The 25,985-nt window shown below is 43.4% G+C and overlaps 1 protein-coding gene across 1 annotated transcript in view; it reads left to right on the top strand.

The window, feature by feature from the left end:
* Positions 1-25,985, top strand: part of LOC129323422 (uncharacterized) — a 98,440-nt gene that overhangs the window by 1,549 nt on the left and 70,906 nt on the right. Inside the window, exon 2 of the mRNA XM_054969954.1 lies at positions 854-1,233. Within this exon, the coding sequence (XP_054825929.1) occupies positions 854-1,233 (380 nt within the window). The remainder of the gene's footprint in view (positions 1-853; positions 1,234-25,985) is intronic.

Genomic DNA, 25,985 nt, shown 5'->3' with positions numbered 1-25,985 from the left:
CTCAGGTGGCTGTGCGATGCTATGAGGGCCTTACGGTTGCCCCATCAGCATTTAAGAATTAATAAGGGCAGGCGGGATGACCTGTTGGTGGGGAAGGAATTCCTTGACACCTTTAATGGGGTGACTTTTTGGAGGGAGGAGCTTTTGCTAGAAGCCGAAGTTCAAGTCACCCCTGATGCCTCCTGGTCTACAGGCTTTGGAGTCTTTTTTAGGGGGCATTAAAAAGCCAAGGGACCCGAGGCAGCCCATCTCCCCGTCAGTGCTGAGGGGGCTGGTGACCGCGTGGGCGGAAGTCTGCTCATCCGTGTTTGAACAGAAGCTTTTTTACACTGCTGCCTTAACAGCATTTTTTGGGGCCCTCCGAGTAAGTGAGCTGGTGGCCTCATCGCGTACAGATGCATCTGGACAGGCCTTGAAGGCCCAGGACATTAAATTTGTGGGGGACAAAGTCTCCATTGGGATTAGAAGGTCCAAGACAGACCAGCGGCAGCAGGGGACCACCTTGCTTTTGGGCCCCTGCTCTAAGCAGGAGCTGTGCTCTGTGAAGGCCCTCAAGGAATATGTCACGCTTTGTGGGGATGCCCAAGGGGGCTTGTTCCGCCACAAAGATCAGGCCCCACTGACTAAATATCAGTTTTGGGCAGTGACAGAGAGGGCACTTAAGAAAATTGGCTTGTCGGGGGTCAAATTCGGAACGCACTCCTTCCGGATTGGTGCGGCCTCCACAGCAGCTGCTATAGGATACCCTCAGCAGCCAATTCAGAGAGTGGGCAGGTGGCAGTCAAGGGCATTTCGGTCCTATGTCCAGCCCCTACATCAGTTCTAAATGGCAAACTAATTGTTCTTTCCTCAGGTGCCGTGTCGGGCCAGGAGAGGAAGAGAATCCTGATTTGTGGCCACAGCATGGTGTTCTGGGCGGCCAATCAAGCCAAGAGAACACAGTTTGGATCCCAGCTGGGCCTGTGCGCTGTGGCCACGGTGGATTGGCAGGGCAGGCATGGTCTCAGATGGCCCGGCCTGCTGCCTCTCCTGTTTAGGGGACGGAAAGGTCCTCCCCCACACATTGTGGTCATTCACCTGGGTGGTAATGACCTTGGGCTGGTACAGGGCAAGGCCCTGTCGATGCAGGTAGCTGAGGACCTTGAATACATAAGCAGCCGATGGCCGAGTGTGCTTATAGTATGGTCAGAGATGCTACAACGACGGGTTTGGTGGGAGGCCTTTGACACCAGGGCAATAGAGAGGGCCTGACATAAGGCTAACCACGCTATTAAGAGGTCTTTGGGGCAAGGCTTGGGTATTTATTTGCCACACCCCAAGATTAGGGCCGAATTTGTCCACCTCTACAGAGGAGATGGTGTCCATCTGTCACCTGAGGGCAATGATATATTCCTAGATGACCTACGGCAAGGGCTTTGGGTGGCTCTAGGCCACCTGTGGGGCGCGAGGGTCTAAGCAGAGGCTTGACCCTTGCGGTGGCAGGAGATTTTGGGAATAGGGTGCGGGCCGGTGAGCCCCTGTGGCATTCCCCAAGGTTGGGGAACAGGGTCTGTCATTAGGGCGGTATGCTTGGGCGGCTACCGTCAGGGAGGGCAGACGCCTGAGTGGATCCCCGGGAACAAGGCCTAACCTCATGCTTGGGCGGCTGGGGCGCAACAGGTGCTTGAGTGGGGATCCTATGGCCTAGCTGGCCGGGTTGCAGCCATTCCTGAGACGGCCTACACCCGGGGCATTGGGGCTCGCCCAGACAGGCAAGGCGGTGGTCAGTGTGCTGACCCCAGGGCTTGACCTGTACCGCTTAGTTAGCTCTTGCCGTGCATTACCTTTATGGTCATTTTAATAAACGGCCCTTTATTCCAAACCTGTGTCTGTCTCTTCCTTCCGGCTGGGGTTGCAATGCGACTCTCCCAGCACGGCAGAATGCCGCTCAAGCTGGGAGCCGTCCTTTGCGGCCCCGCCCTGGAGGAAAGGAGACAGGCTCCCTTCCCAGGCATCCTGGGCTTAGCTGGGGGGCGGAGCCAAGAGCCTGATCCAGGCGGCTCCACTCACTCCAGCTGCAGTCTCTTCGAGCGCTCGGCCCACCCACCTCACCCTGTTTTTAGTGCAGGAATAGCCGGCTGCTGGGTTCAGAGCCAGGTAGGAATTTTTACCTCTTTTCCCTGATTGGCTTTTGGGAAGGGGGTTTTTTCGCCTACCTTGCACTAATTGCAGTGTTCTGAGTTATTGTTGGGTTGTGCTGTTTCGTTAGTAGTTGGCAGGAGATTTTGGGAATAGGGTGCGGGCCGGTGAGCCCCTGTGGCATTCCCCAAGGTTGGGGAACAGGGTCTGTCATTAGGGCGGTATGCTTGGGCGGCTACCGTCAGGGAGGGCAGACGCCTGAGTGGATCCCCGGGAACAAGGCCTAACCTCATGCTTGGGCGGCTGGGGCGCAACAGGTGCTTGAGTGGGGATCCGAGGGCCTAGCTGGCCGGGTTGCAGCCATTCCTGAGATGGCCTACACCCGGGGCATTGGGGCTCGCCCAGACAGGCAAGGCGGTGGTCAGTGTGCTGACCCCAGGGCTTGACCTGTACCGCTTAGTTAGCTCTTGCCGTGCATTACCTTTATGGTCATTTTAATAAACGGCCCTTTATTCCAAGTCTGTGTCTGTCTCTTCCTTCCGGCTGGGGTTGCAATGGGCCAGCCCCTTTGCCACTTGACTGTTCAGCCAGGTGACTGGGCTTTCAAAGGACATCCAGATGCCTGCATCCTTTCCTTCATACACATGGCTGTCTAGGGATGGAGACAGGCAGTAGTGTTTTCAGAGTGGAAGGCAGTTTGAAATATGGGTCTTGAATGAGGAAGAGCCTGTGTGATGTAATATTTAGACTGTCAGACTAGTTTAAATCCAAATCCAAAGTTTAAATCCAGTTCACCCAGTCACTTTCTGTACTTACCATTTCTCAGCCTTAATGGAATAGGCAACTCAGCATGCCTTGAACATGGGGGGGGGGGCAGCATGTCTTTCCATTTGTGCGTTACTCTCTTAATAGTAAGTGACTTCTCTTTGTCTAAGGTGGGAATGCCTCTTCCTCTCTCTGCTTCCTTCGCAAGATTCTCTTTTTCCTGCCTCATGGCCTTCCAAAGGGAAGGACATATTCCTCAGAGCACCTGCCATGAAGTCCTCATCCATATACTATATGCAAGCATGATGATGGATTAGCTGACCATGCCCAATAGGGAAAATTCATCTTTAGAAGAGGCATCTTTATTTCTACCCCAAGATATTGCAGTGAATGGAATCTACCTCAGTGAACTGTAAGTTCTATCTTTTCTATTGTCTGAGGCTTAATTACTGCACATTGGGGAAAACTCTTCTGACTGAGTAACTCTGCTACCAACCAAATGTAACTATTTCTAATAAGCCTAAACCAAACTTACAGGGTTATTGAGATGGGACAACGGAGGAAAGAAGAACCATATGTTCTGCCCTGAGTGACTTAGAGGAGCAACAGGATAAATCTATGATAGATCTTGGCTTAGTGGTGTATGCATTCTCACTATCTGAGTTTTTAAAAAAAAATAGAGGAGAAGCTATTTCTGGGAGAGGGCATGGTGTTAAAACCTGTCCAGATCGTGCTTTGATGTTGGTGGTAATGGGCAATACTAAAACAAACTGAAGACAGAGTAGTATAATATTGTATTTTCTCCCAGGAATATATTTCCCTTTTGATTTTTTTAACATCTAACCCAAAGAAGCATTCTGCATAACTCAAAAGTCTGCATACCATATTGTGACTCCACACTGTGACCTCCAGCATTTGTTGTTGCTGTGAATTTGATAGATCAATACTACCAGGAAATAATTTGCACTGGAACTCACAGGGGCTCAGCTGTGGCTTCTTTTTCAATGCTAAGTCTTAACCTTGGAACATACGAAATAAGATCAGAACAAACTACCTCAGAACAGTGGCAGAGTCATCCCACTGCAGGGATTAAGGAGAAGGACTTCCAGTCAAACTTGAGCTGTGGTATCTCTTTTTAAGCTATGAACATAACAATCTGTTTTTTATTTCCATTGCAAGGATTTTAAGGCAGCCTGATGATTAAAAGGGACATGTTCTGTTGCACTCCTGGCTTTGAAGATTCTGCTCATTCATGGTTGTTGTGGGTTTTCCGGGCTGTATTGCCGTGGTCTTGGCATTGCAGTTCCTGACGTTTCGCCAGCAGCTGTGGCTGGCATCTTCAGAGGTGTAGCACCAAAAGACAGAGATCTCTCAGTGTCACAGTGTGGAAAAGATGTAGGTCATTTGTATCTACTCAGGAGGGGTGGGGTTGAGCTGAGTCATCCTGTAAGAGTTTCCCAGGGTGTGGAATGCTAATGGCGGGAGGCTTCACTGTATCCTGAGGAGGTTCTTTTGCATATGGATTGGTACTTGATGTGCTAATCTTCTCTGCAGGGCTATTGTCGGGTGTGGAGTGTTTTGTTAGCCTGGTGTTTTTCAGAACTGGAAACCATGCTCGGTTCATTCTTGTCTGGAAGCGTAGCATCCAGACAAGAATAAAAGAACATGAAAGACACTGCAGACTTGGACAACCTGAAAAATCAGCAGTGGCTGAACATAGCCTAACTCAAACAGGGCACAGTATCTTATTCCAGGACACCAAAATACTGGACAACACTTCCAACTACTTTGTCAGACTGCACAGGGAAGCCATTGAAATTCACAAGCATAAGCAAAACTTCAACAGGAAAGAAGAAACCTTAAGAATGAACCGAGCATGGTTTCCAGTTCTGAAAAACACCAGGCTAACAAAACACTCCACACCCGACAATAGCCCTGCAGAGAAGATTAGCACATCAAGTACCAATCCATATGCAAAAGAACCTCCTCAGGATACAGTGAAGCCTCCCGCCATTAGCATTCCACACCCTGGGAAACTCTTACAGGATGACTCAGCTCAACCCCACCCCTCCTGAGTAGATACAAATGACCTACATCTTTTCCACACTGTGACACTGAGAGATCTCTGTCTTTTGGTGCTACACCTCTGAAGATGCCAGCCACAGCTGCTGGCGAAACGTCAGGAACTGCAATGCCAAGACCACGGCAATACAGCCCGGAAAACCCACAACAACCATCATTCTCCGGCCGTGAAAGCCTTCGACAATACATCTGCTCATTCATCTTTAGGAATTACAATTATAATTATTACAAAGGTGGGTTCCCTTCTTGTCCCCTGTCTCACTCCCTCAATGGGCCACCCACTCAGTGGCCAAGCCACCTGCCTGCAGTACCACTACCAATAGCTGTGGGACAGCAGTTGCAGTGGCTCTGGCTCCATCTACCCCCCACCCCCAACCATATACCTGCCTGCCCACAGTGTTGCCTACTCTACCTGGCAGGCAGGCTCCTACTCCCCTACGCATCCAGCTATCCAGCCCTTGCATTCACGACGGCACAGCCCCTGCACAGACATTCCTTTACATTATCTGCACAAACACAGACAACATTCCTCCGTTAAGCAGATTTAAACCTCCCCTTCCCTTTTTTGTTCACTTTTCACATTTTTCTTCAATCCTGAGGGGATCCACTAGGTCTGTAGGAAAATGCTTTCTGTCTTTACATGGCCCCAGTCTCTGGATTTAAGAATCCACAGATGGGACATGTTCATAATTATATATAAGAAACAGGCAGCCTACCAGGACTTGCAGGGGGCATCTCATTTCCCCTCCCCCACTATTTCTTCTTCCTCTTCTCTGAAAGCCCCCATAGTCTCTCCCCTTTTCCTGCTTCCTTCTCATCACCAGCCAGCCTACTTCTATCTATTCTCCTGTCTTCAGTATTCAGTCCTTCCCTTCTCCTGGCATCCTCACCTCTATCTAGGAAAACTATGGTGTAAGGATCCTAGGCAATTCTCAAGAGATTTTACTTCGTGAGTAAAAGTTCTTTACTGATAAGATGCCAGTTTCAAAAGTTAGAAAGGGGAAAGAATGAAGAGGTCTGAGATATAAAGACCGCCTGACCCCAAGAAAGTGGGGGTGTCTTCCCTGTTTCTTCTTAGCCAACTTCTTCAGACACAGAGGTATCTCAGACCTGAGCTCCTTTTTTCCCAATGACAGCACTGACCACATACTGCAAAACAATGGGGGCTCCATCCTTGGCACAGAGGAATGCTTGAAATGCCAAGAGAAGGAACCTCTCCTTACCATAACATCATAGGGATAAGGAAAAGTAGGGTCAGAGAACGGTTGGTTATATTGCTTTTCATTCAATCTTGTTCAGATCTGCTATGTAAATAGACATGCATGATGCCAGTAAACTCTTTATTAATTCAGATGCTGCTAGTCTGATTTCTGTGAACACTCCGCACCCAGCCTGTACACACCTACCCAGAAGAAACCAGGGAGAGGCTGTGGTGGATCCCACCATTCCTCAAGTATGCCTGTGTGCCTGTTAATCCCTGCAGTGGCTGAAGTGAAAGAGCCAAAAGGGAGGTGCAATTGCTGAGAAGAGCCTTTTAATGACAAGAGAGGTAAAGCAATCGCCTTTCAGCAGAAGATGTTCTTGTAAGGTTAGGCAATGGCTGCAACTAAGAGAGATTGAAAAGGGGGAGCAGAGAAAAAGAAGGAGTTGGGCTGGATGGGGATTCCAGAAGTATGAGTAGCTTTTTCTCTCACACGTGCATCGTAATTATTTTTAAATAAATCTATATTTTTCGCAGTCAGCTCGATTCCTAAATATTTTACTTTATTAGTTACCTCGCAGTCTGTTGTCTCCATTAATTCTTGCTGATTTTGCTTCGTCATATTCTTACACAATATCTTCGACTTCTTTTTGTTCACATAGAATCCAGCCATGTCTCCAAATTCCTTTATTTTATCCATTATTTTTGGCATGTTATCTATCGGGTCTTCCACTATCAACATTACATCATCCGCAAATGCTCTGACTTTGCAGGAAAATTCCTTTATTTTTATGCCACGAATTGTATCGTCCTCTCAAATTTGAATCAGCAAAATTTCCAAAATCAAAATAAACAACAATGGAGACAATGGGCAGCCTTGTCTTGTACCTTTACTTATTTTCAATTTTTTAGTCAAATTGTCATTGACTACAATCGCTGCACATTGGTCTACTGCTTGTATGAACTTTTCTCCCATTTGCAGCTTTTCCATAGTGGCAAACATAAAGTCCCAGTTCAAATTGTCAAATGCTTTTTCCACGTCCACAAAAAAGAAACCAACTTCCCTATCACAGTGCTTGTCGTAGTATTCAATAGCGTTTATTACTGTCCTTAAATTGTCCTTAATTTGTCTATTAGGTAGGAATCCAGCCTGTTCTTCTGCAATAAATTCCGACATCCATCCCTTTAACCTTTCCGCCATAATTTTCACAAATATTTTATAGTCATTATTCAGCAGCGAAAATGGCCGATAGTTCTTAACATTAGTCAAATCCTGTCCATCTTTCGGGATCAGTGATATATTAGCTTCATTCCATGAATCAGGAATCTTTTGGCCTTGCAAAATTCCATTGATTACCTCCCTTAAAAACGGTGTCAGTTCATTAGCCATCGTTCTATAAAACTTTGCTGTTATTCCATCCGGTCCAGGCGCTTTCCCTAGTTTTGTTGATTGTATAGCTTCTTTTATTTCTTCCTCTGTCACTTCCCTATTTAACTTCTCTTTCCATTCCTCTGAAATTGTTGGAAGCTTCATTTTCTCCAAATATTCCGCTATTGAATCTCTATTCACCTCCTTTTTTTGGTAAAGTTTTGCATAAAATTTAAAAAAGGCTCTACTAATGGCAGATTGATCCATCAATATATTATCTTCTTCTCGAATCTTAGTTATGGTTTTCTTCTCCTTTTTTTTCTTTAACTGCCACGCTAAATATTTCCCAGGTTTATTTGCACCTTCAAACGACTTCTGCTTCATTTTTTTTAAATTCCACTCCAATTCTTTGTTATTCATTGCCGTCAATTGTTCCTGCAGGATTTTCATATCCTGATATATTTTCTTTTTCCCTGGTCTTTTCTTAAGTTGTATCTCTTTGGCTTTAATTTTTTCCATAATTTCAAGTCTCTTTTCTTCCTTTCTCTTCCTAGCTCTTGCGTTCAAGTCCATTAGTATTCCTCTAATCACAGCTTTATATGTGTCCCATACCTTATAAGTTGGTATATCCTTGTTCAAATTGTACTGTATAAAGAATTTGGTTTCTCTTCGTAACAACGCAATGTTTTCTTCCGTCTGCAGCAAGTCTTCATTTATCCTCCATCCTCTTCCTTTAGTATTTTTTCCAAATCTCCACATGATTGGATTATGATCTGAGCCTACCTTGGGCATTATCTCCACGTCTCTAGTCCATACCACCAATTCTTTGGAGGCCCAGATCATGTCAATTCTTGATAGTGTAAAATGTCTTGCAGAGTAAAATGTATATTGTCTATTTTTAGGATTTTTGTCTCCTCCATACATCTTCCAGACTTTCTTGTTCCTTAATCGCAAAGAATGATTTTGGCAAAAGTCCTCTCTTTTTTTGTGCAATTTTAGATTTCTTGTCTTCTTCCAAGTTTGTAACTCCATTGAAGTTACCTGCCAGAATTATTTGATCATAGGTCAGTTCGTCTAATTGTTTCTGTAAATCCTTGAAAAAATTTTCTTTTGCCCCATTAGGCGCGTAAATTCCAATCACCAAAGTCTTCTTAGAGTTCCAAATTATTTCCACTGCTATATATCTGGCTTCTGTATCGCTTAGAACTAATTTTGGCTGCAGTTCTTCCTTTATATACAATACAACTCCTCTCTTCTTTTTGGAAGCTGCTGCAAATTCATTTCCAAGTTTTGCAAGTTTCAAATATTTTACATCCTGCTTTTTGATATGTGTCTCTTGCAAGCACACTATGTTACATTTTTGTTTTAAAAGCCAATGGAAAATAGTCTTACGTTTAAAAGGTAAATTTAGTCCATTTACATTCCAAGATATAATTTTACACTCCATGATCAAATTTTAGCTCTTTTTGGTAAGTCTTTTTCATTGTCCTTAATAAACGTTTCCATCTCCTGGCCAGATCTGATGTTTCTCCTTGCTCCACCAAATTCGAAAGCCAGTCCTTCAGGTATTTCCCATCTGTATCTGATTTTCAAATCCTTTAACATCTGGACCAACTCTCTGTACTTTTTCCTCTCCAACAACACCGATCTGGGCAGTTCTTTCATGATTCTCACCACTTTCCCATCGACTTCTAATGGATCCTGAAATTGTTTACTCACGATTGACTCTCTTGTATTTCTAGTTGTAAATTGCACAATCATATCTCTTGGTAACTTTTTTTGAGCTGCAAATTTTGAATTAATTCTGTATGCCACGTCCAGAAGCGCTGCTATCTCCTCTTCTTCTTTACCCAGGTAACCCGCCAAAATTTCTGTAATCTGCTCTTGGGCTGATTTTTCCAAAACTTCCGGAATTCCACAAAATCTAAGTTGTTTTTCCATTTGTTTACATTCAGCTACGGCCATTCTTCCCTTCACTCCTCTCATCTCCATTCTCTGCACATCTGCCAAAGTGTCAGCCGCATTTTCTACTGCATTAACTTGTGTGTGTAACTTGCTGTGTAACTTGCAAGTCTTTTTGAACTTGATCCATGTTCTTAGTTAGTTCTGCCATCTCCGATTTAAGTGCCTCTTTAAAATCTTTCAAATTTTTCGCCATCTCTTGCATCATATCTTAAAGCTCTTTATTTCCTTCCGAAACTTTTTTGTCTAAATTTTCCAGCGCCGTTTGCCATTCCTTCTTCGACATCGTGGGGCTAGCTCTACTTCGCTCCCACGAGTCTGTTCTTTTCCTTAACTCCGTGGCGCTACTTTATTATTTTCTTTTGTTTTTAAAAGTCCAGATTTAGGTGGTTTTTCTAAAAACTAGTATTTACGCAGTCCAAAATGTCGGGCGTCTTTTCTCTATGGTTTTATTTTGAGACAACCGCCCTTATCCTTATCAAAGATGGCCTACTTCCGTTTTCCTTGAAGTTGCAGCTTTGCCCTACTTCAAAATGGCGATGTTCCACTTCCGTTGTTTACAAGCCACTTCTCGCCAGTCTCTTTATGGTTCTGACGCACTTCCTGTTCCTCTCCGTTTCACAGCAGTTCTCGCGATGTTAAAACTTTATCACAGTCCGCTATCTCTTCCTAGCCGCAGGTATGTAAACAATAATCGTTTTTCCGCGCTAACTTCTCTTTACAATGTCACTTTTTAAAAATTTATTTGCCGGAGTTTTCTCAGTTATCAAGTCTCTCGCAGTTTTCTAATTCTCTTTGTTACTTTATTTCTTATTGTAATCTGTCCCGTATTGAGAGATAGCAATCTTTACCTTCTTAAATGTTACTCTTGGGTTGTAGTCGCTGCTTCGATTATCCAATCGATTCAGGTTCCCTTCTTGGTTTGCTGAAGCTTGGGCATGTAGGTCTTATGCCAAAAATTGACTCCAGAGCCGCTGCAGAGATCTTGGCTACCTTTCTTCGGGTGGGACCTCAAAGGTGGATGGGGGCTCGTTGTGTAGAACCCTCCTCACACCCGAGATCAACGTGCCCTCAGGTTTTTGAGCGTACTTGCCTGTTCTCCGCCTGAGAACAGGGGGCTATGGGCAGTTTGTGCCCCTCCAGCCCCTACAAACAGCGGCACGGACAGCTCAGCTCCCTGAGCTGCGTTAGACCTTCATGAATCCCAAACCGGAAGCTCTATCTTCCTTGCCTATTTTTACCACATATTAATCTTCCTGCCTGTGAACACCAAAAGCTCCTGCATTGGCAGAGTGTGCTACCACCTGCCTGTTTAAAGGGCTGTGGCTCTATTCACTTTCAGTTCTTGCAGGGAAATTTATTTACTACAGAGTAATTCATTTTTGTTTAGGGACCCGGAGGCAGTTGCAAGATCAAGATGGGTAGCCATGTTAGTCTATCTGTAGCAGTGGAAAAGAGAAAGAATCCAGTAGTAAGTATAAGACTAATAAAATTTGTGGTAGGGTATAAGCTTTTGTGAGCCACAGCTCATAAAAGCATCTGAAGAAGAGAGCTGTGGTTCACAAAAACTCATACCCTACCACAAATTTTGTTAGTCTTATAGGTGCTACTGGACTCTTGCTTTTTCCTTATCTTCTAGACTCTGCTAGCTTGGAAACACTGGTCCAGCTTTTGTAATCTCAAGACTGGATAATTGTAGCACACTACATGAGATTGCCCATGAAGGTATCCCAAAAATTCCAGTTGGTACAAAATACAGCTGCCCACCTATTAATAGGCATATTTAATAGTTTTAATTTCATTGATTGCCTTTCCAGTCTCAGTTGAATATGCTGGTTATTACTTTATGCAGAGAAATGCCTTCCACCCTAGAATTCACCCCACCAATTCAACCACTAGGATTACACTATGTTCATGAGTGGGAGCTTGGCTGCAAACTCATAGCTAGCAGAAAGAAGAGGGCCTGGGGAAGAGCCATCATGCCCCAAGTACAGAGTATTTTAGTGCTTGCAGATACTAATGGTTATAGCTGAAGTAGAACAAGATTCACACCCAAAAGGACAGAGACTTAGATAGCCAAATGGCTAGATAATAATTTCCTCCTCTTGAGGCAGAACAAAAGGAAGATCTCTCTCACTTCTCCTACAGTTTTTGATCAGGAAGGTAGAAGCCATGAAAGTCTAAGTCTTTACTTAGGGACTCCATCATGTCCACCTGGCCAGCGATGATAGAAGTCCCAACTCTGAGAGTCAAGGTAATGGTGGAGCTTTAAATGCTGTAACTTCATGTTTTACTAGCCTACCCTAGCAACAACATTACTAGAATACATACAGAGTTTACAGTAAAAATATTGTGTTTTTTCACGTTTTCTTTGTATCCTTGCTTAGCTTGATGGTAGAATAGACCATGTGGCTTTTTTGTTTATTAAACTTCCTTATATTTTGAATTCTGTAAGCTTGATCTCTATAAACACACCACACCAATTGGGTGTTACTATCCAGAGACTGCAATATCTCAAGATTATAAAAATGCAATAGATTGTCACTGTGCGAGCTTGTAGGAGTGAAGTGGGAGACACAGTATCTAGGTGAAGTCGCTAAATATATTTATCCAACTTATATACCTCCTCTCCACCATGTCTGGTGCTCGAGGTGGTTTACAGAATATATATAAAATACAAACAGCAACACAGGAACAGAGTGTTAATGTGCAAATCTGTACAGCAGGAACATTCTTGGATTTTGGGTGGCGGGGTTACTAACCAGTTTGGCACCCCACTGTACATGCACCCCACAGTCTTCACACCTCCCAGTTCTGAGCACTGACACACAGCCACTTCAGAGACCAGTCAGGCAGAAGGAGGTTCAAGTTATTTATGAGACTAAAAGCTCTCCCTTTCTCAAAGGCCATGCTTTCCAATCTCCATTTCATTTCTAGGGCATACCCACGCACAAGACATGAATTCCAGACTTCAGCTTAATAAAAGATAAGTGTGTTTATTAATTAAGGAGAGTCTCCACAGAACAAGAAGCACTCTCTTCAGGCAATAAGCAATAAAACAAGAAATTCTTAACTGTTGCTAAATGCTAAAACCTGTCTGTCTAAACTTAAAAGCTAACTAACTAAGCATCTCAATGTGGTTTCCATAGCTGCATATCTCACCAGTCCATCACATAGTGAGCCATCTCTTCTTTACTCAGTCAAGCCAGCATAACAACATGCTGCATGGGATAGGATAAAATAGCACTGCTACTAAATTGAGTGAACTGAGAAGCCATCTTTCTAGGCCTCACTGAGTTACATGTCATGGCCTTGCCAACCCACCTGGCAACACAGGAACCAATCAGGGTTAAGACCTCAATTGGCATTACAGCTGTGAAAAATCTAGGGAGTAAACTACAGAGCTGTCATGAGAACAGTCCCTCAAGTACAAATAGTTAGGGAGTCTAGGACTGTTCTGCAGGTGTTCTTAATCAGCACTGGTAAATGCATTCCTATGCTAGACCACAAATCCTTTCAACACTTGCATCTTGAACAAAAGTTCAGCTATTTTCTCTCTAAAAACCCAGTCACAAACTATCAACTTCCATACACACTGGAGTAAAGAAAAGTTGTGGTGGCACTGACATTTGGGACAGCTGCAGGGTTTTCTGACCTTCTGAGACCTGAGGAAACAAGGCTTGCAGATCTGTTCCTTCGCACTTCCAGACTTTTCATGGTCTGGGACCTGTATACCTGAAGGAATGCCTATCCCTGTATCAATGCACGTGTCAGTTGAGGTCCTCTCAAGATTTGTTGCTTATGATTCCATCACAGACCCAGGATCAGTCCATCCTGGAAAGGTCATGCTTTTTTCCAGGATTCTCCATCACTGGTCAGCTTTCATAAACTGTGCAGGATGATGAAGTGTGATGGAATGTTTCTATTGTTCTGTAGTTGAATTTTGCTGTTAGCCACTTTGAACTTGGTGGGAAAGGGGGCATACATTTTTAAGTAAATAAAATAAAATTGGGTTTCTGTCTCAGTGGGTAAAGCAGCAGTGCACACTTGGATGTTCAGTTATATCCCTCTTGGCCCTCTAAAATCTGTAACATTCTTTAGCAAAAATTCAGATGCAGGGATGTGATGAAGATGGTAACTCTGGAATTGATTAAATGGCCATCAGGATGTTCTACCTAGTGCTAATGGAGATAATGGTGGCCAGGTTAGTCCTAGCTATGCCTATTATGGATAGAAAGAAGGGACAATAGAATGAGGAGACCTCAAAACCAGTGACATTAGCTGCTATTACAGATCAATTCTTTATGAGTTAAGTACATCAGAGGCATGTTACATTGGTGATAATAATGATGTGGACAAATTTGTGCCTGACCATGAATCTCTAGCACTGCCTTTCACATTTATCATTTATTGAACAGGCCAGTAAAACCTAATATCCCTGTCCATTTGATGAGGATCCCACCTCCATGAGAAAGCTGCTCTCTGAACCAAGCCAGCATGACAGAGGCACATCTCTGGCACAGAGGCACATTTGCTATGCCAGCTGCTTGGTGCATCATTGTTGCTAAGGAAGAAGACGTTTTAAGATGTTGATTAATGCTCTGACTCTGGATAAGTAATTAGAATTAATGTGGGATATCAGATCAGGAAATCAGGCATTATTAGGAGGAATTAGCAATTTATTTTCATTTTACGCCTGATTCATCCTAGTTCCAAACACCGACAATGATTTGGCTGGATACAAAGATCTTCTCTGGCAGATAAGAGAAAGAGAAATGAAAAACTGGACTACAACAGTGACAGTAAAATGGAGCCCTCCTGCAAGTTTATGGGATGAAGAGCTCTCTGTGTGCACTCACAATAAATGAATCACAAGTGTCTTTGGAATTACTAGATATGGATTCACAGTAGGAGCAAGTATGAGTTATGAACTAGGACACTCCAGTCTAAATCATACTTCAACATGAATGCAGCGGATAGCCATAGGCAGGCCTCAGCCCCTGGTTGCAATGTGGGGATAATAATATTGACTGCTTGGGCTCTCTGGAAAATTGCCGTGTTATGTTTATTATTGTAAAATAGATGCCCATGTAATGTTCGTACAGTGTTTTCTGCTAAATATTGCAATGTGCTTCTAGACATGTTCAGTGTCTCTTCTGTTCATTGAAACACCGAAAGATCTGAGTCACCCGTCAAAATCACTAACGTGTACCATATGGACTTGAGATATTGAAGCACTAGGCCAATCCAGTGGACTTCTGCTCAACAGCAAGTGGTGTATTGAAGGAACAGGAGATCAGATGTATTTTGGGGGGCTGCTTGGCAGCAAAACCTCTGAGCCCACTAGAGAAGACAGTATTATAAAAAGTCCACATATAAAGCTAAGGCTCAGGCCCCAAGAAAAGGTTCAAAGGTAAGGAAAGCTCATGCTCTTGCAGGCTTACCTGCACACAGTTCTTTTCCTTCCTCCTATAGGGAAGGCCACCAAAAAGAACAGTCGGCCTTCCTGGTTAACAGTAGGGTATATAAACATTCCCTTCAGATGAAGAAAAGTGGTCTGAGCCCTTCCAGATAGAAGCGGCTCTTCAATCACACATGCACACAAATGGCCATTCTCTGCAGCTGTCGAAGAATGATCATGTCGAAGAATGAATCTTAATTGTTTGGCTTCCGCTCAATAAATCATAGGTGCAATTAAAAGTTTCGTTTACACTGACTAATTGCTCCTTAGCCTGGAATGTGTTATAGTTTTAATCTGTTTAGTGCTAGCACAAAGTGTACGTGCAATATCCCTGGACGGGATATAACCGAGACACGGCTGTACACAGTCACAGGGAGACAGAACATCTCGAACGTTTCACACATTATCTAAAGAATAAATCTATGCAAGATGAAGGTTTGCAGGCAAAAAAACTGAGAGGAAAAGACAAAAACCTTGGAAATTTCATGTAAACCCTAATTGTGGTTTTTGCTCTTTGACAATGCAATGCATTGCTCTGGAAGTTTTAAAAATATATGTATTTTGTAACTGTGGTGTATTTCTTGTATATGTTACAATGGAACAGTCTGCTTCCCTGCTTCGATACTGACGTGAGTTAGTATAGTCTCACGGGAGGGAGTCCCTGCTGGGTTCCATATGTTAGAGTTGTAGATTACATGAGCTTCCTTGTCCTGAAACCAGTTGCTCCCATCCCTGTATCTCCATGCTAAATAATGGATATTGTTTTGAACGCACCCGTCTCTGCTGTGTCGGTCTAAGAGCAGGAACCCGAGTGAGTACCTGATTCTTGATTTGCAAGCGAAATGGAACATCACAGCGCTTCTTACCTATTGCATTTTTAGCTGCTCTTTCTTGAAAGAGCTCAGAGTGGGGCACGTGGATCTCCCCTCATCAATGTTGCCCTCACAACACTTCCATGAGCTAACCTAGACTAAGAGAGAGCGTGACTACCCCAAAGACAACACTGTGAGCAAGGATATGTCCACTATACCACACTGGGTCCCATCCCATGTATGATTTTATGAGAGTTTTATGTGTTGCTTTGATATTTTAGAGTACTACAGTAGGATAGTACTGAATAAATGGATAATGACAAGAGGAAGGGGGTGCAAACCACTGCTGCCCCCCTCTCTTTCTGCCCAACTTGTCCCTTAGCTAGTTGGAATAGTGCTGGGCTTTCCCTCTTATCCTTAATTCACATTCTCTCTATATATGGAAGATGGCAAAGAGATAGCAAGATGGATGAATACAGTATATTGTTCAAATACTTTTGAGATGATAGAATGGTTGGTCTAAAATAATTAGGCCAAGGCATCCCATTAGCTCAACTTTTTGCAGGGTATGAACACTGCCTCAGTTGCCTGGCTTGCTCACTGCTTCCATGTGGTATCATTAATGTACAGTCATACTCGGTTCATTCTGAATGGAGAAGGCACAGATGTATCATGTCAAATCAGAAACACATACAATTGGCCTCATTTATAACAAGAAGAATCAAGTGCCAAAGCTTTACCTGGCATCTCTCATTCTAGGCTTCTGGATAGGTGCATGTGTGTGTGACGTGCCCAGTTGCTCTCCATGACAAAGAGATTTTCTGCATGTAGAAAACTAGGATGACAGGCAGAAAAGTTTGACCTAGCCTTTTCTATGACATGCTCTTTTCTTCCTACGTGCAGGACAGGCTTCTTGAGGAGGAACATTCTAATATGTAATCCCACACCAGCAATCAAACTGCAACTCTCAAGGAAAAGCTTTGCCTCTTGATATAAACCAGCCCTTTGAAATTTGTTCACAGGTCCTGGCAGCAAACCTGCATTGTGCTTCTGCCACAGTGCACAGTAGATGAGGCTACTGCAAGAATGGCTAGATGTCAGGGGAGGGGGAAGAGAGGGATCTTATTCTTCACCACTGGTTAAGACGGTGGTTTCTGCTGGTCACATTGCTCCAATAGTAAGAAACAGCCTGTCTCATACACATGCTGTAGCTGAATTGTTTGTAGAGGGTTCCCAGTCTGCCAGCCATTCAGGCATGTATAAGGATCATATCTGTAGAACAATTGCAGCTTTCTAACATTAGATAGCAGCCAGAAAGATAGACCTATACAGGCAGTATGGACATTGCTCCAGGGTTATCTAATCCTGATGTTTTCAATGCTACAATTCAAATGCTATGAACTGATCTGATCATTATAGCTGCTCCTTAAAGCCTCCATGAAAAGAGAATCTAATCATCCCCAGTCTGACTGCATGTGCAGGTAGGATATTTTATGATACTCTTTAAACGATGTTTGCTGCAAACAAAACCTGTCGCATCTTATACAGTGCCTTCTCTAGTGGCTTTGAATTTTAGTAGAGACAGTTTTATACCTGAAAGCTGCTATTGTGTATTTTCCTCTTCCTCTTATTTACTCTTTCTAATTTTTCCATACATTCCAAATATTTATTGTATTAATATTACTACTTTTTTAAAAATTAAAAATGTAATTTCTAATGCCATAACTAAAATTTACATCTACGCAGGTAGATGCGTAGGTAAATCCACAGTTTACAATTCAGGTGTCTATACTACAAGCTAATCTCAATACATTTTTCAAAAAAAATTCCTCTTAACCAGGGCTTTTTTTCTGGGAAAAGAGGTGGTGGAACTCAATGGGTTGCCCTCGGAGAAAATGATCATATCGTGGGTGGCCCCGCCCCCTGATCTCCAGATAGAGGGGAGTTTAGATTGCCCTCCGCACCGCTTGGTGGCACGGAGGGCAATCTAAACTCCCCTCAGTCTGGAGATCAGGGGGTGGGGCCACCAGCCACATGACCATTTTCAAGAGGTTCTGGAACTCTATTCCACCGCGTTCCAGCTGAAAAAAAGCCCTGCTCTTAACACAGACCCCTTAAAGCAAGATCCTCCTCTAGCTCTTTGGATGATCCAAAGAAGCTTGTGCATGTATCAAAGACTACCACCCTAGAGGGTTTGGTTCTTGAAATAAATAAGCCCCCTAAAAGAAAAACTCATCCATAACCATTTGGCTTTAACTGCCTTTATACATGAATGGATAAGTAAGGTAATAAGGCTCAGATTTGTAGTATATTATGCTTGATGACTGTATTGGGTAAATGTTTATCTGATCTGGAGCATTCCTTTTGTTTACCATAATGTTTTGCTTTCTTTTGAATTCTCTCCAGTTTGCTTCGAACCTCTTTAAAAGTTATTTCAAGTGAAAATTCTTCATTTTATAGCCCCGTTTCCAAATCAACCACAGAGCACATAACACAGCTCCCAGACGGTCCTTTATTTTCAAATTTTTGATTTAACAACTGCAGGAGCAAACCAGCCAGCTCCCCATATTGTCCAGGACTCTTGTAAAAAGTTTTCTCAGAGCAAAACTACAGTGATAAATTGCACATTATTAACCATTAACATGATTTATTTCTCTGGGGATAATACTCCACATCTTCTGCTCCAAAAGGCAAAGTCTTTCTTTTTTTTTCTAATGAGACTCTCTCAGGCAACAGCATCCCTATTAAGCAACTGCAATCTCAACCAGCTGAGGGCAGCAGTCTGCACATTGAAATGATCCCAAGCTCTAACGAACAGAGCTTTGACTCTCAAAGATTCATACCCTGGAAATATAGTTGGTCTTTAAGGTGCCATTGGACCCAGATGTTGCTCTTCGACTGCAGACTAATATGGCTACCATCTGAAACATTCAAAACTCTAGTAATCAGTGGAGACTGGCTGCAAATGGCCTTGCCCCTATGCGCATTTTAGGAGAATGCACAGATCCAGCGCTGTCCAGAGCACTCCTCCCACATTGCATGAAAAAGATTTCCCTGGCTGGGCAGGAAAAACAACCCATTCTTTCCTTCTCTAAAATGTGGCTGAGAATTGCAAACTGTTTTTAATCATCTGCATCACTTTTCAAGCTCCAAAACTGACCACTATATGAGGTGTTCTGTTTTCCTTAATGAGGATGCTATTTTGTTTCTTCTTCTGGTTCTTCTCATTCAATTAAAACTTAACAGGATGTTGTTTATTCTTTGTATATGTACACTGTGTACTCAAGTGCACTAGAAAGCATGGGAAGCAAGAAGGCTCTGAAAGCTTTTTCAGTACATTCTCCACAGAGTAAAGGGAGGGGAACACCTTACTAGCAGCATAACCACCTCAGCAGGTGTAAAGTCTGAGCATGGCCAAGTGAACCAGCTACTAGATGTAAAACTACATAGGGTTTGGTTTGTGTTTTATTCACTTTCTTTGTTTATTAATTGAACTAGGTTTATACTGTTGTTTATTTTAACTAGAAAGACCAAGACATCAGGACTTCTCTGTTGATACCTCAGTGAGTGTCTTAGGGATTTAGGCAAGTTTCCACAGCCATTTTAACAACCCTGGGGACCTATCATAGATTCTAGGTGAAATCTTCTCCCTCCCCAGGCACCACCACAGGCACCAGGAATTCACTAGGCTGGAGTTCAGTTCTCAAGTTCAGTTCTCAAATACTAGCTAAGTAGGATTTCTAAAACTTAGAAATGGATCTGAGGTATAAAGCTATAGATTCCTTGTCACAAACAGCAGTTTCTACAAGCCGTTTCATTCTTACAATACAGCAGATTAGGGTTACCAAGCTCGAGGCAGGGCCTAGAGTTCTCCCGGATTTACCTCTGGACTGCAACTGTCAGTTCCCCTGGAGGAAATGGCAACTTCAGAGGGCAAACATTATGATATCATATCCCTCCTGAGTCCCCTCCCCTGGCCAAACTCTGTCCACCCAGGCAGCACCCAAAATCTCCAGGAATTTCCGAGGCTGGAGTTGGCAGCCTGACAGCACAATGAGTTCAATAGAAGAATCAGCAGAGTCATCCCATAAGTTGTCTTGTGCTTGTGGATTGTTGTGTCATTGGTTATCTTTTGCTAGAGCCGATATCAACAGAGACGTATGAAATGCTTTAAAGATTTGCAAAATATCATTAAGAAATAGGTCCTGAAGATCCATCCTAATGCAAATGTAATTTTCCAAGGACTTTGGACCAACTTATCTCAAGATCCTGGCTTTCCAAAATGTTGAGATTAGAAGTTCAGGGTTGCAGCATAATTGCTATCACTTTTGCTTAAAACAATCTGTAGCCAACATGTTCACTGCCACATAGGATGAATGTTTAAGCATCTGTTTTATTGCATGTACATTTCAAAGGAAGCTATTGTTAACTGGAGTTTTGTGCCTTTATTCAGCAATACGGGTGACTATTTTTATTTTATTTATTTATTTCACATTTCTATTCCATCCTTCCTGCGAGTGGGCTCAGGGTGGATCACAACCCATTAAAATACAATAAAATTCCATTTCCATAAAACATTTAAAAACATCATCAAAATAAAAACATTTCTAGTTATACAGTCAGCCTTACAAACTAAAACAGGATGGTGGACAGCCTTCGCAGAGAGGGTTAGATTTTATACACCCCTTGTTGTTTCTGGCCAACGGAGGCCCAGACCTCAGCCATGTGCCTGGCGGAACAACTCTGTCTTAGACATTGTTTACATGGGATGTGTGAACACAGGTTCTGCAAATTAGAACAACTGCTATGTGAGGAACTTCTTTCAGAGTTCTGATTAGACATGGGCATGAACCAAAAAAATTTAACGAACCAGCGGTTCATGGTTCGGTGCCGACGACGATCCCAAGATTGTGAACCACAACGAACATTTTCCGTTGCCGAACCGGTTCGTGGTTCATGGGGTGCAGAATGGCCCCATGGCACTTAGAGAGCCCATATTCCCAGGGAGTCTTTTACAAGCTCTCCTACAGCCATCACCCAAGTTTGGACAAGATTGCAAAAGGGATCTTGGAGTTATACCCTCTCCAATCCAAGGCCCCCAGGAAACTCCCACAAAAATCCAAGCTGAATTATACTCTCAGTCTCTCTCCCCAAAGGCTAGCAAGTGGCAAGCAAGAGCTCTGTCCCACTCCACTGCTCGCTGAAAGTGAAACCCAGCCTGGGAGCCCACGGCTATTTATAAGCACAGGTCCCATTGAGCAACTCAGGTGATCTGTGTTTGGCCGTCAGAGCTGCCTATCAGGGTTTGCAGGGATGAGATTGGAATGCCCATGGCTACAGAACACCCCCTTCCCCCTCCCTCCCCTGGGTGTCTTCTCCCAACTTGTAACCGCTTTGCAGCTCCGTGGTTGGAAGGAAGACCTGCCGATCAAGATAAGCTGGGCTTCCATTCGGATTTCCAGGGCGGCAGAAGGAGCGCAGAGAGAGTTCAGGTATTCTTCCGGCTCCGTTGCCAGGGGAATTGATTGCTGGTGCCTGACTGTCTGGCTTCCCGAACCGTGGCCGAACGCACCGAACCAGGCGTCTCCCAAACACTGGTTCGTTCCCCGTGGACAATCACGAACCGCCGGATCGCGATCACGCGATTGCCAGTTTTGCGGGTTTTTGAAGTTTATAATGCAGTTCGTGCCCATCTCTAGTTCTGATCTCACACAGAATGGAGCTTGCAGAAATGTTTGTAACCCTGATGGGTTTCTCTTCCAAGCCTCATATAAATCTTAAGCCAAACTCCAGTAGTCAGAGGATTCAACCTTTTCCCCCTCATAATTTTCCTATCTAAATCTCTCTCCTGCCTGGCTGCTATTAATCCTGCACTTGTCCTGTAGTCACGGTTTACATTTGCCATGGGTACATTGGTGTTAGGCTAGTAGTTCCTGCAGCAAACATGTATATGTGTAGTAAAGATACACATCCTTAAATAAACATGCACACACATCCAGGAACAAAGGCCCAACTGCAGCCACATAGATTTTAAGGACATACATTTGCTGTTTACATGTTCCATGTTTGCTGCAGGACACCCAAAGATAACACTGATATGCCCACAGCAAACATGATTTCTATATAAAATGTGAAGCAGTTCTCAGTAGGCTTAGGTATTACAGTTACTGCTGAAGTGCAACAAACACATGCAAATAGAACCTGTTGCTTGCACAAGTGTACCTTCTACGAATTATTAGCTGGTAACATCTTTGCAGAGGAAAATATTGCAGTTTATTATTACAGTAAAGTCACAGTATAAATTATATAAATCACCCAGATAATTAAGTGTATTTTTGAAGCCAGTTTACACAACCAAATTAGCATATGGAAAATATTGCAAGATTAGATCTATACAGAGCTTAGAATGTAGTGAAATAGTTGTGCGATTGCTTCAACTCACAACTCATGATTCAGTGATACATAATTTACAACACCACTGAAGGCTATACTTGAAAGTGCATTCAGCAGAGAAGCTACAAATGTGGATTCAGCTGAAAGCTAGACACAAGCAAAATAATCATAATGCCATTTCATCCTGTGCCAGATTGTGTATATAATAGATCTGCCCGACACACATGCTCAGTGTACCTATTTGACCATATGAACTGCCCCCAAGTAACTTAATTGTTGCCTAATAGATGATACTTATTTAACATCAGTGTGCTAGTACCGGATTGATATTCTGAATGATGACATGTATAGATTACCATGAGTTGATTTTGGGGGGGCACAGTTTAGCATGAATACTCCAACATGGCCCCATGTGTGTTCAAAACTGTGTCACAATTAGACATGGGCACGAACCGCATTATGAACCAAAGAAACCCACAAACTGCCTGATAGGCTGTTCACGATCTGGCGGTTCATGAGGGTCCATGGCCAACGAACCAGCATTAGTTGGAAGCCCAGTTCGTTGCGTTCGCCCATGGTTCGTGAAGCCAGACAGTCAGGCACCATCAATCAATTCCCTTGGAAACGGAGCTGGGGGAATGCCTGAACTCTGTCTGCACTCCTTCTGTCGCCCTGGAAACCTGAATCGAAGCCCAGCTTACCTTAATCGGCAGGTCCTCCTTCCAACCATGGAGCTGCAAATTGCTTACAATTGGTTACATGGGAGAAGACACCCAGAGGAGGGAGGGGGAAGGCGGTGTTCTGTAGCCATGGGCACTCCAATCTCATCCCTGCAAACCCTGATAGGCCGTTCTGATGGTCAACCTCTTGTACACTGGGCCAATGTCAACTGGTGGCTCTAATTGTATCAAGTGGGAGTTTCCCGGGGTCCTTGGATTGGAGAGGGTATCAAGATCCCTATTGCAATCTTGACCAAACTTGGGTGCTGGCTGGAGGAGAGCCTGCTAAACACTCCCTGTGAATATGGGCTCTCTAAGTGCAACAGGGGCCGTTCCGACACCCACGAACCTTGGACCACAAACCGGTTCGGTAACGGGAAATGTTCGTTATGGTTCGTTTGTTTGGGTTCGGCGGCGGCACCAAATTTTTTGGGGTTCGTGCCCATGTCTAGTCACAATCATTGCTCACAGAACCTCAGCTCAGAACCAAAACCCACATTTTTTGCATCCATCCTCCCTATTCCCTTATGAGAGGGGAGTGTAGAGTCTTATGTGAAAAAGGAACTTGTGGGTGAGGAGAGCTAAACCCCATCCCTTCCCCTGCCTTACTGCATATGTGTTCCATTCTTTGCAGTACTGTTCTATCCAGCTCTGATAGCCAACGTGGTTAAAACAATGGAGTTCTGGAAGAAAAGGTGCTTCTTTTAATGTAAAAATACAGTTTCATGCTAAGCTTTGTACGCACACTGATCACACACATTAATAAATAAATATGGCAGCCCCTCCCCCCTCCATCATGTCTAGCTTAGTTTTGATTCTAACTTTTGAAAGCTTTTGAGGATGAGGTAAACTTCATAAGTCTGAAAGATACAGGAACAAGACCAGCAAAACAGTTGGCAATCCCAGTCCCTGGCACTAGTTTAGGAAGAGACAATAGGCCTATTACAACGATTTCAGCAACAGCATGAGACTTGGGGCCAAGCTAGAAGTGACGAACGACACTTGCAGCTTGGCCCTAAAAAGCTTTCTTGGAGAAGTGACAGCCTGGAAAGAGATTTTGTTAAGAAAATTCTCATTTCTACCTTCAGAACCTGGAAATTCCAGAGACATTCAAAATGAAGAGATGAGGACTTTACATATTTGTAAAGCATTTAAATTTTGGCCCATTTTTAGAAACACTTTTTTTGTATACATCCTGGTGATTAAAAATGGCAGAAAGGAAGATAAAAAAATGGATTTATTGCATCTCTAGAACTCAACCTGTCTCCAGAACAGTGGTTCACTGGGGAAGGGCCATGGCTCAGTGGTAGAGCATCTACTTTACATGAAGAAGGTCCCCAGGATCTCCAGTTAAAGAAATAGTTAATAGGTGATGTGAAGATCTCTGCTTGAAAACCTGGAGATCCACTGGACATCAGAGTAGATAAGACTGACTTTGATAGACTAATGGTCTGATTTAGTATTAGGCAGCTTCTTCTATTCATATAGCTCTGTACACATCCTTGCCTCTCTGCTCAAAATCCCTCAGTGAGATAATGCACATGGAACCTGAAAATCTTATGCATACAACACAGATGAACCTCAGAAGAGTCCCACTGGACCAGATAAATCTAGCTAAGCATCCAATCCTATTTCTCACAGTGGACAATCAGACACCCCAGATACGGAGGCCTTCTCTATTTTTATCTCCCAGCAAGTGTTTCCAGAGAGCCAGTGCCTCAGAACATGGTTTACCATTTAGCTATGACCACTCATAAAAATGTTCCTACCAGCCAGGAGGACCATGGGATTTCACAGAGTGGAGAATTGCTCAGACTTTGCCAAGTGAGCAAACAGAAAGCACCAACAGATCACAAAATTCAGCATTAAAACATGTATAACTGAGCAGACCAGACTCTATCCACTTCCTGCTTCAGAGACTCTTATTAATCATAGATGCAGAGGAGTTAGCCGTGTTAGTCTGTAGTAGCAAAATCAAAAAGAGTCCAGTAGCACCTTTAAGACTAACCAACTTTATTGTAGCATAAGCTTTCAAAGAGAACTGTGATTCTCGAAAGCTTATGCTACAATAAAGTTGGTTAGTCTTAAAGGTGCTACTGGACTCTTTTTGATTTTCTTTTAATCATATTCATTGTAAATTTGCTGAAACTAATAAACAGAGATTTGGGTGGGGGAGTGACAAATTCAACTGGTGCAACTTTATCCATCTCTACTTTATGATGAGGGAAAGGCACCTGTTGAGTTTTCTTCCTGTCAGAAAAATATGCTGACCCATAATGATATGAACTACATTGCCAGATGCAGGAGCAACATGAGCAGCAGGGCAGTGGCGGCACCCCAAGACTCCGCTGGAGTCTTCACCACCCAAGAGAAAGAGAAAAATGCTGGTGCTAGAAGCAGAGCAAAGTAGCAAATAGTAGCATGGTGTCAGGTCTATGGCAGGCTTGCTTAAGCATGAAATCCAAGTGGAATATTCATAAGCTGATTTAAATACTAACAAACCCCTAGCTAGAATAGGAGCTGAGAAGTAGTTCTTTCACTTCCAGCTAAATACCATGGAAACCTCAGAAAAGAAAACAGCAGAAGCTTTGTAGATAGCAAAGAGGGACAAATATCATCTCCTCCTATGTGGCTGCAAACCAGCCTGAGTTGGGGGCTCTTGGATGGTCTTTGTTACCCAGGGAGGGTAACCCGATGCAAAGGAGGCTGGAGCTGTTTTACTTTTAACTGCCCCATAGAAGAGGGACATTTGTATTTGCAGAGAGAGCAACTTAAGTTGCACTTGTTGAAAAATCCTTCTTCACAGGAACCTCATCTCCCTTTACATTGACTGGTCATCATGCTGTTAGAGCAAATAACAAAGCTGTTAGTCTATTAAGACCACCTAAGGTAAAACTGGAGAAAAAAATGTCCTGCCCCTTCAATAGAGAGAGGATTAATAGTGTAAATGGGCAGGTGAAGCTTTTCATGGCATGGGACCAAATAACTTTACCTGGTAAATAACATCCTATTAAGTATCCATTAAAGAGGCAGGACATTTTTTTCTCCAGGTTGTTGGCAAACTTACCATGATCTAGGATATATCAAGGCCAATTAAAGGGAA

This window comes from Eublepharis macularius, chromosome 2, assembly GCF_028583425.1.
Source record: "Eublepharis macularius isolate TG4126 chromosome 2, MPM_Emac_v1.0, whole genome shotgun sequence".
Lineage (NCBI taxonomy): Eukaryota > Metazoa > Chordata > Lepidosauria > Squamata > Eublepharidae > Eublepharis > Eublepharis macularius.
The sequence above is the reverse complement of the archived record's forward strand: the minus strand, read 5'-3'. Positions and strand labels throughout refer to the sequence as shown.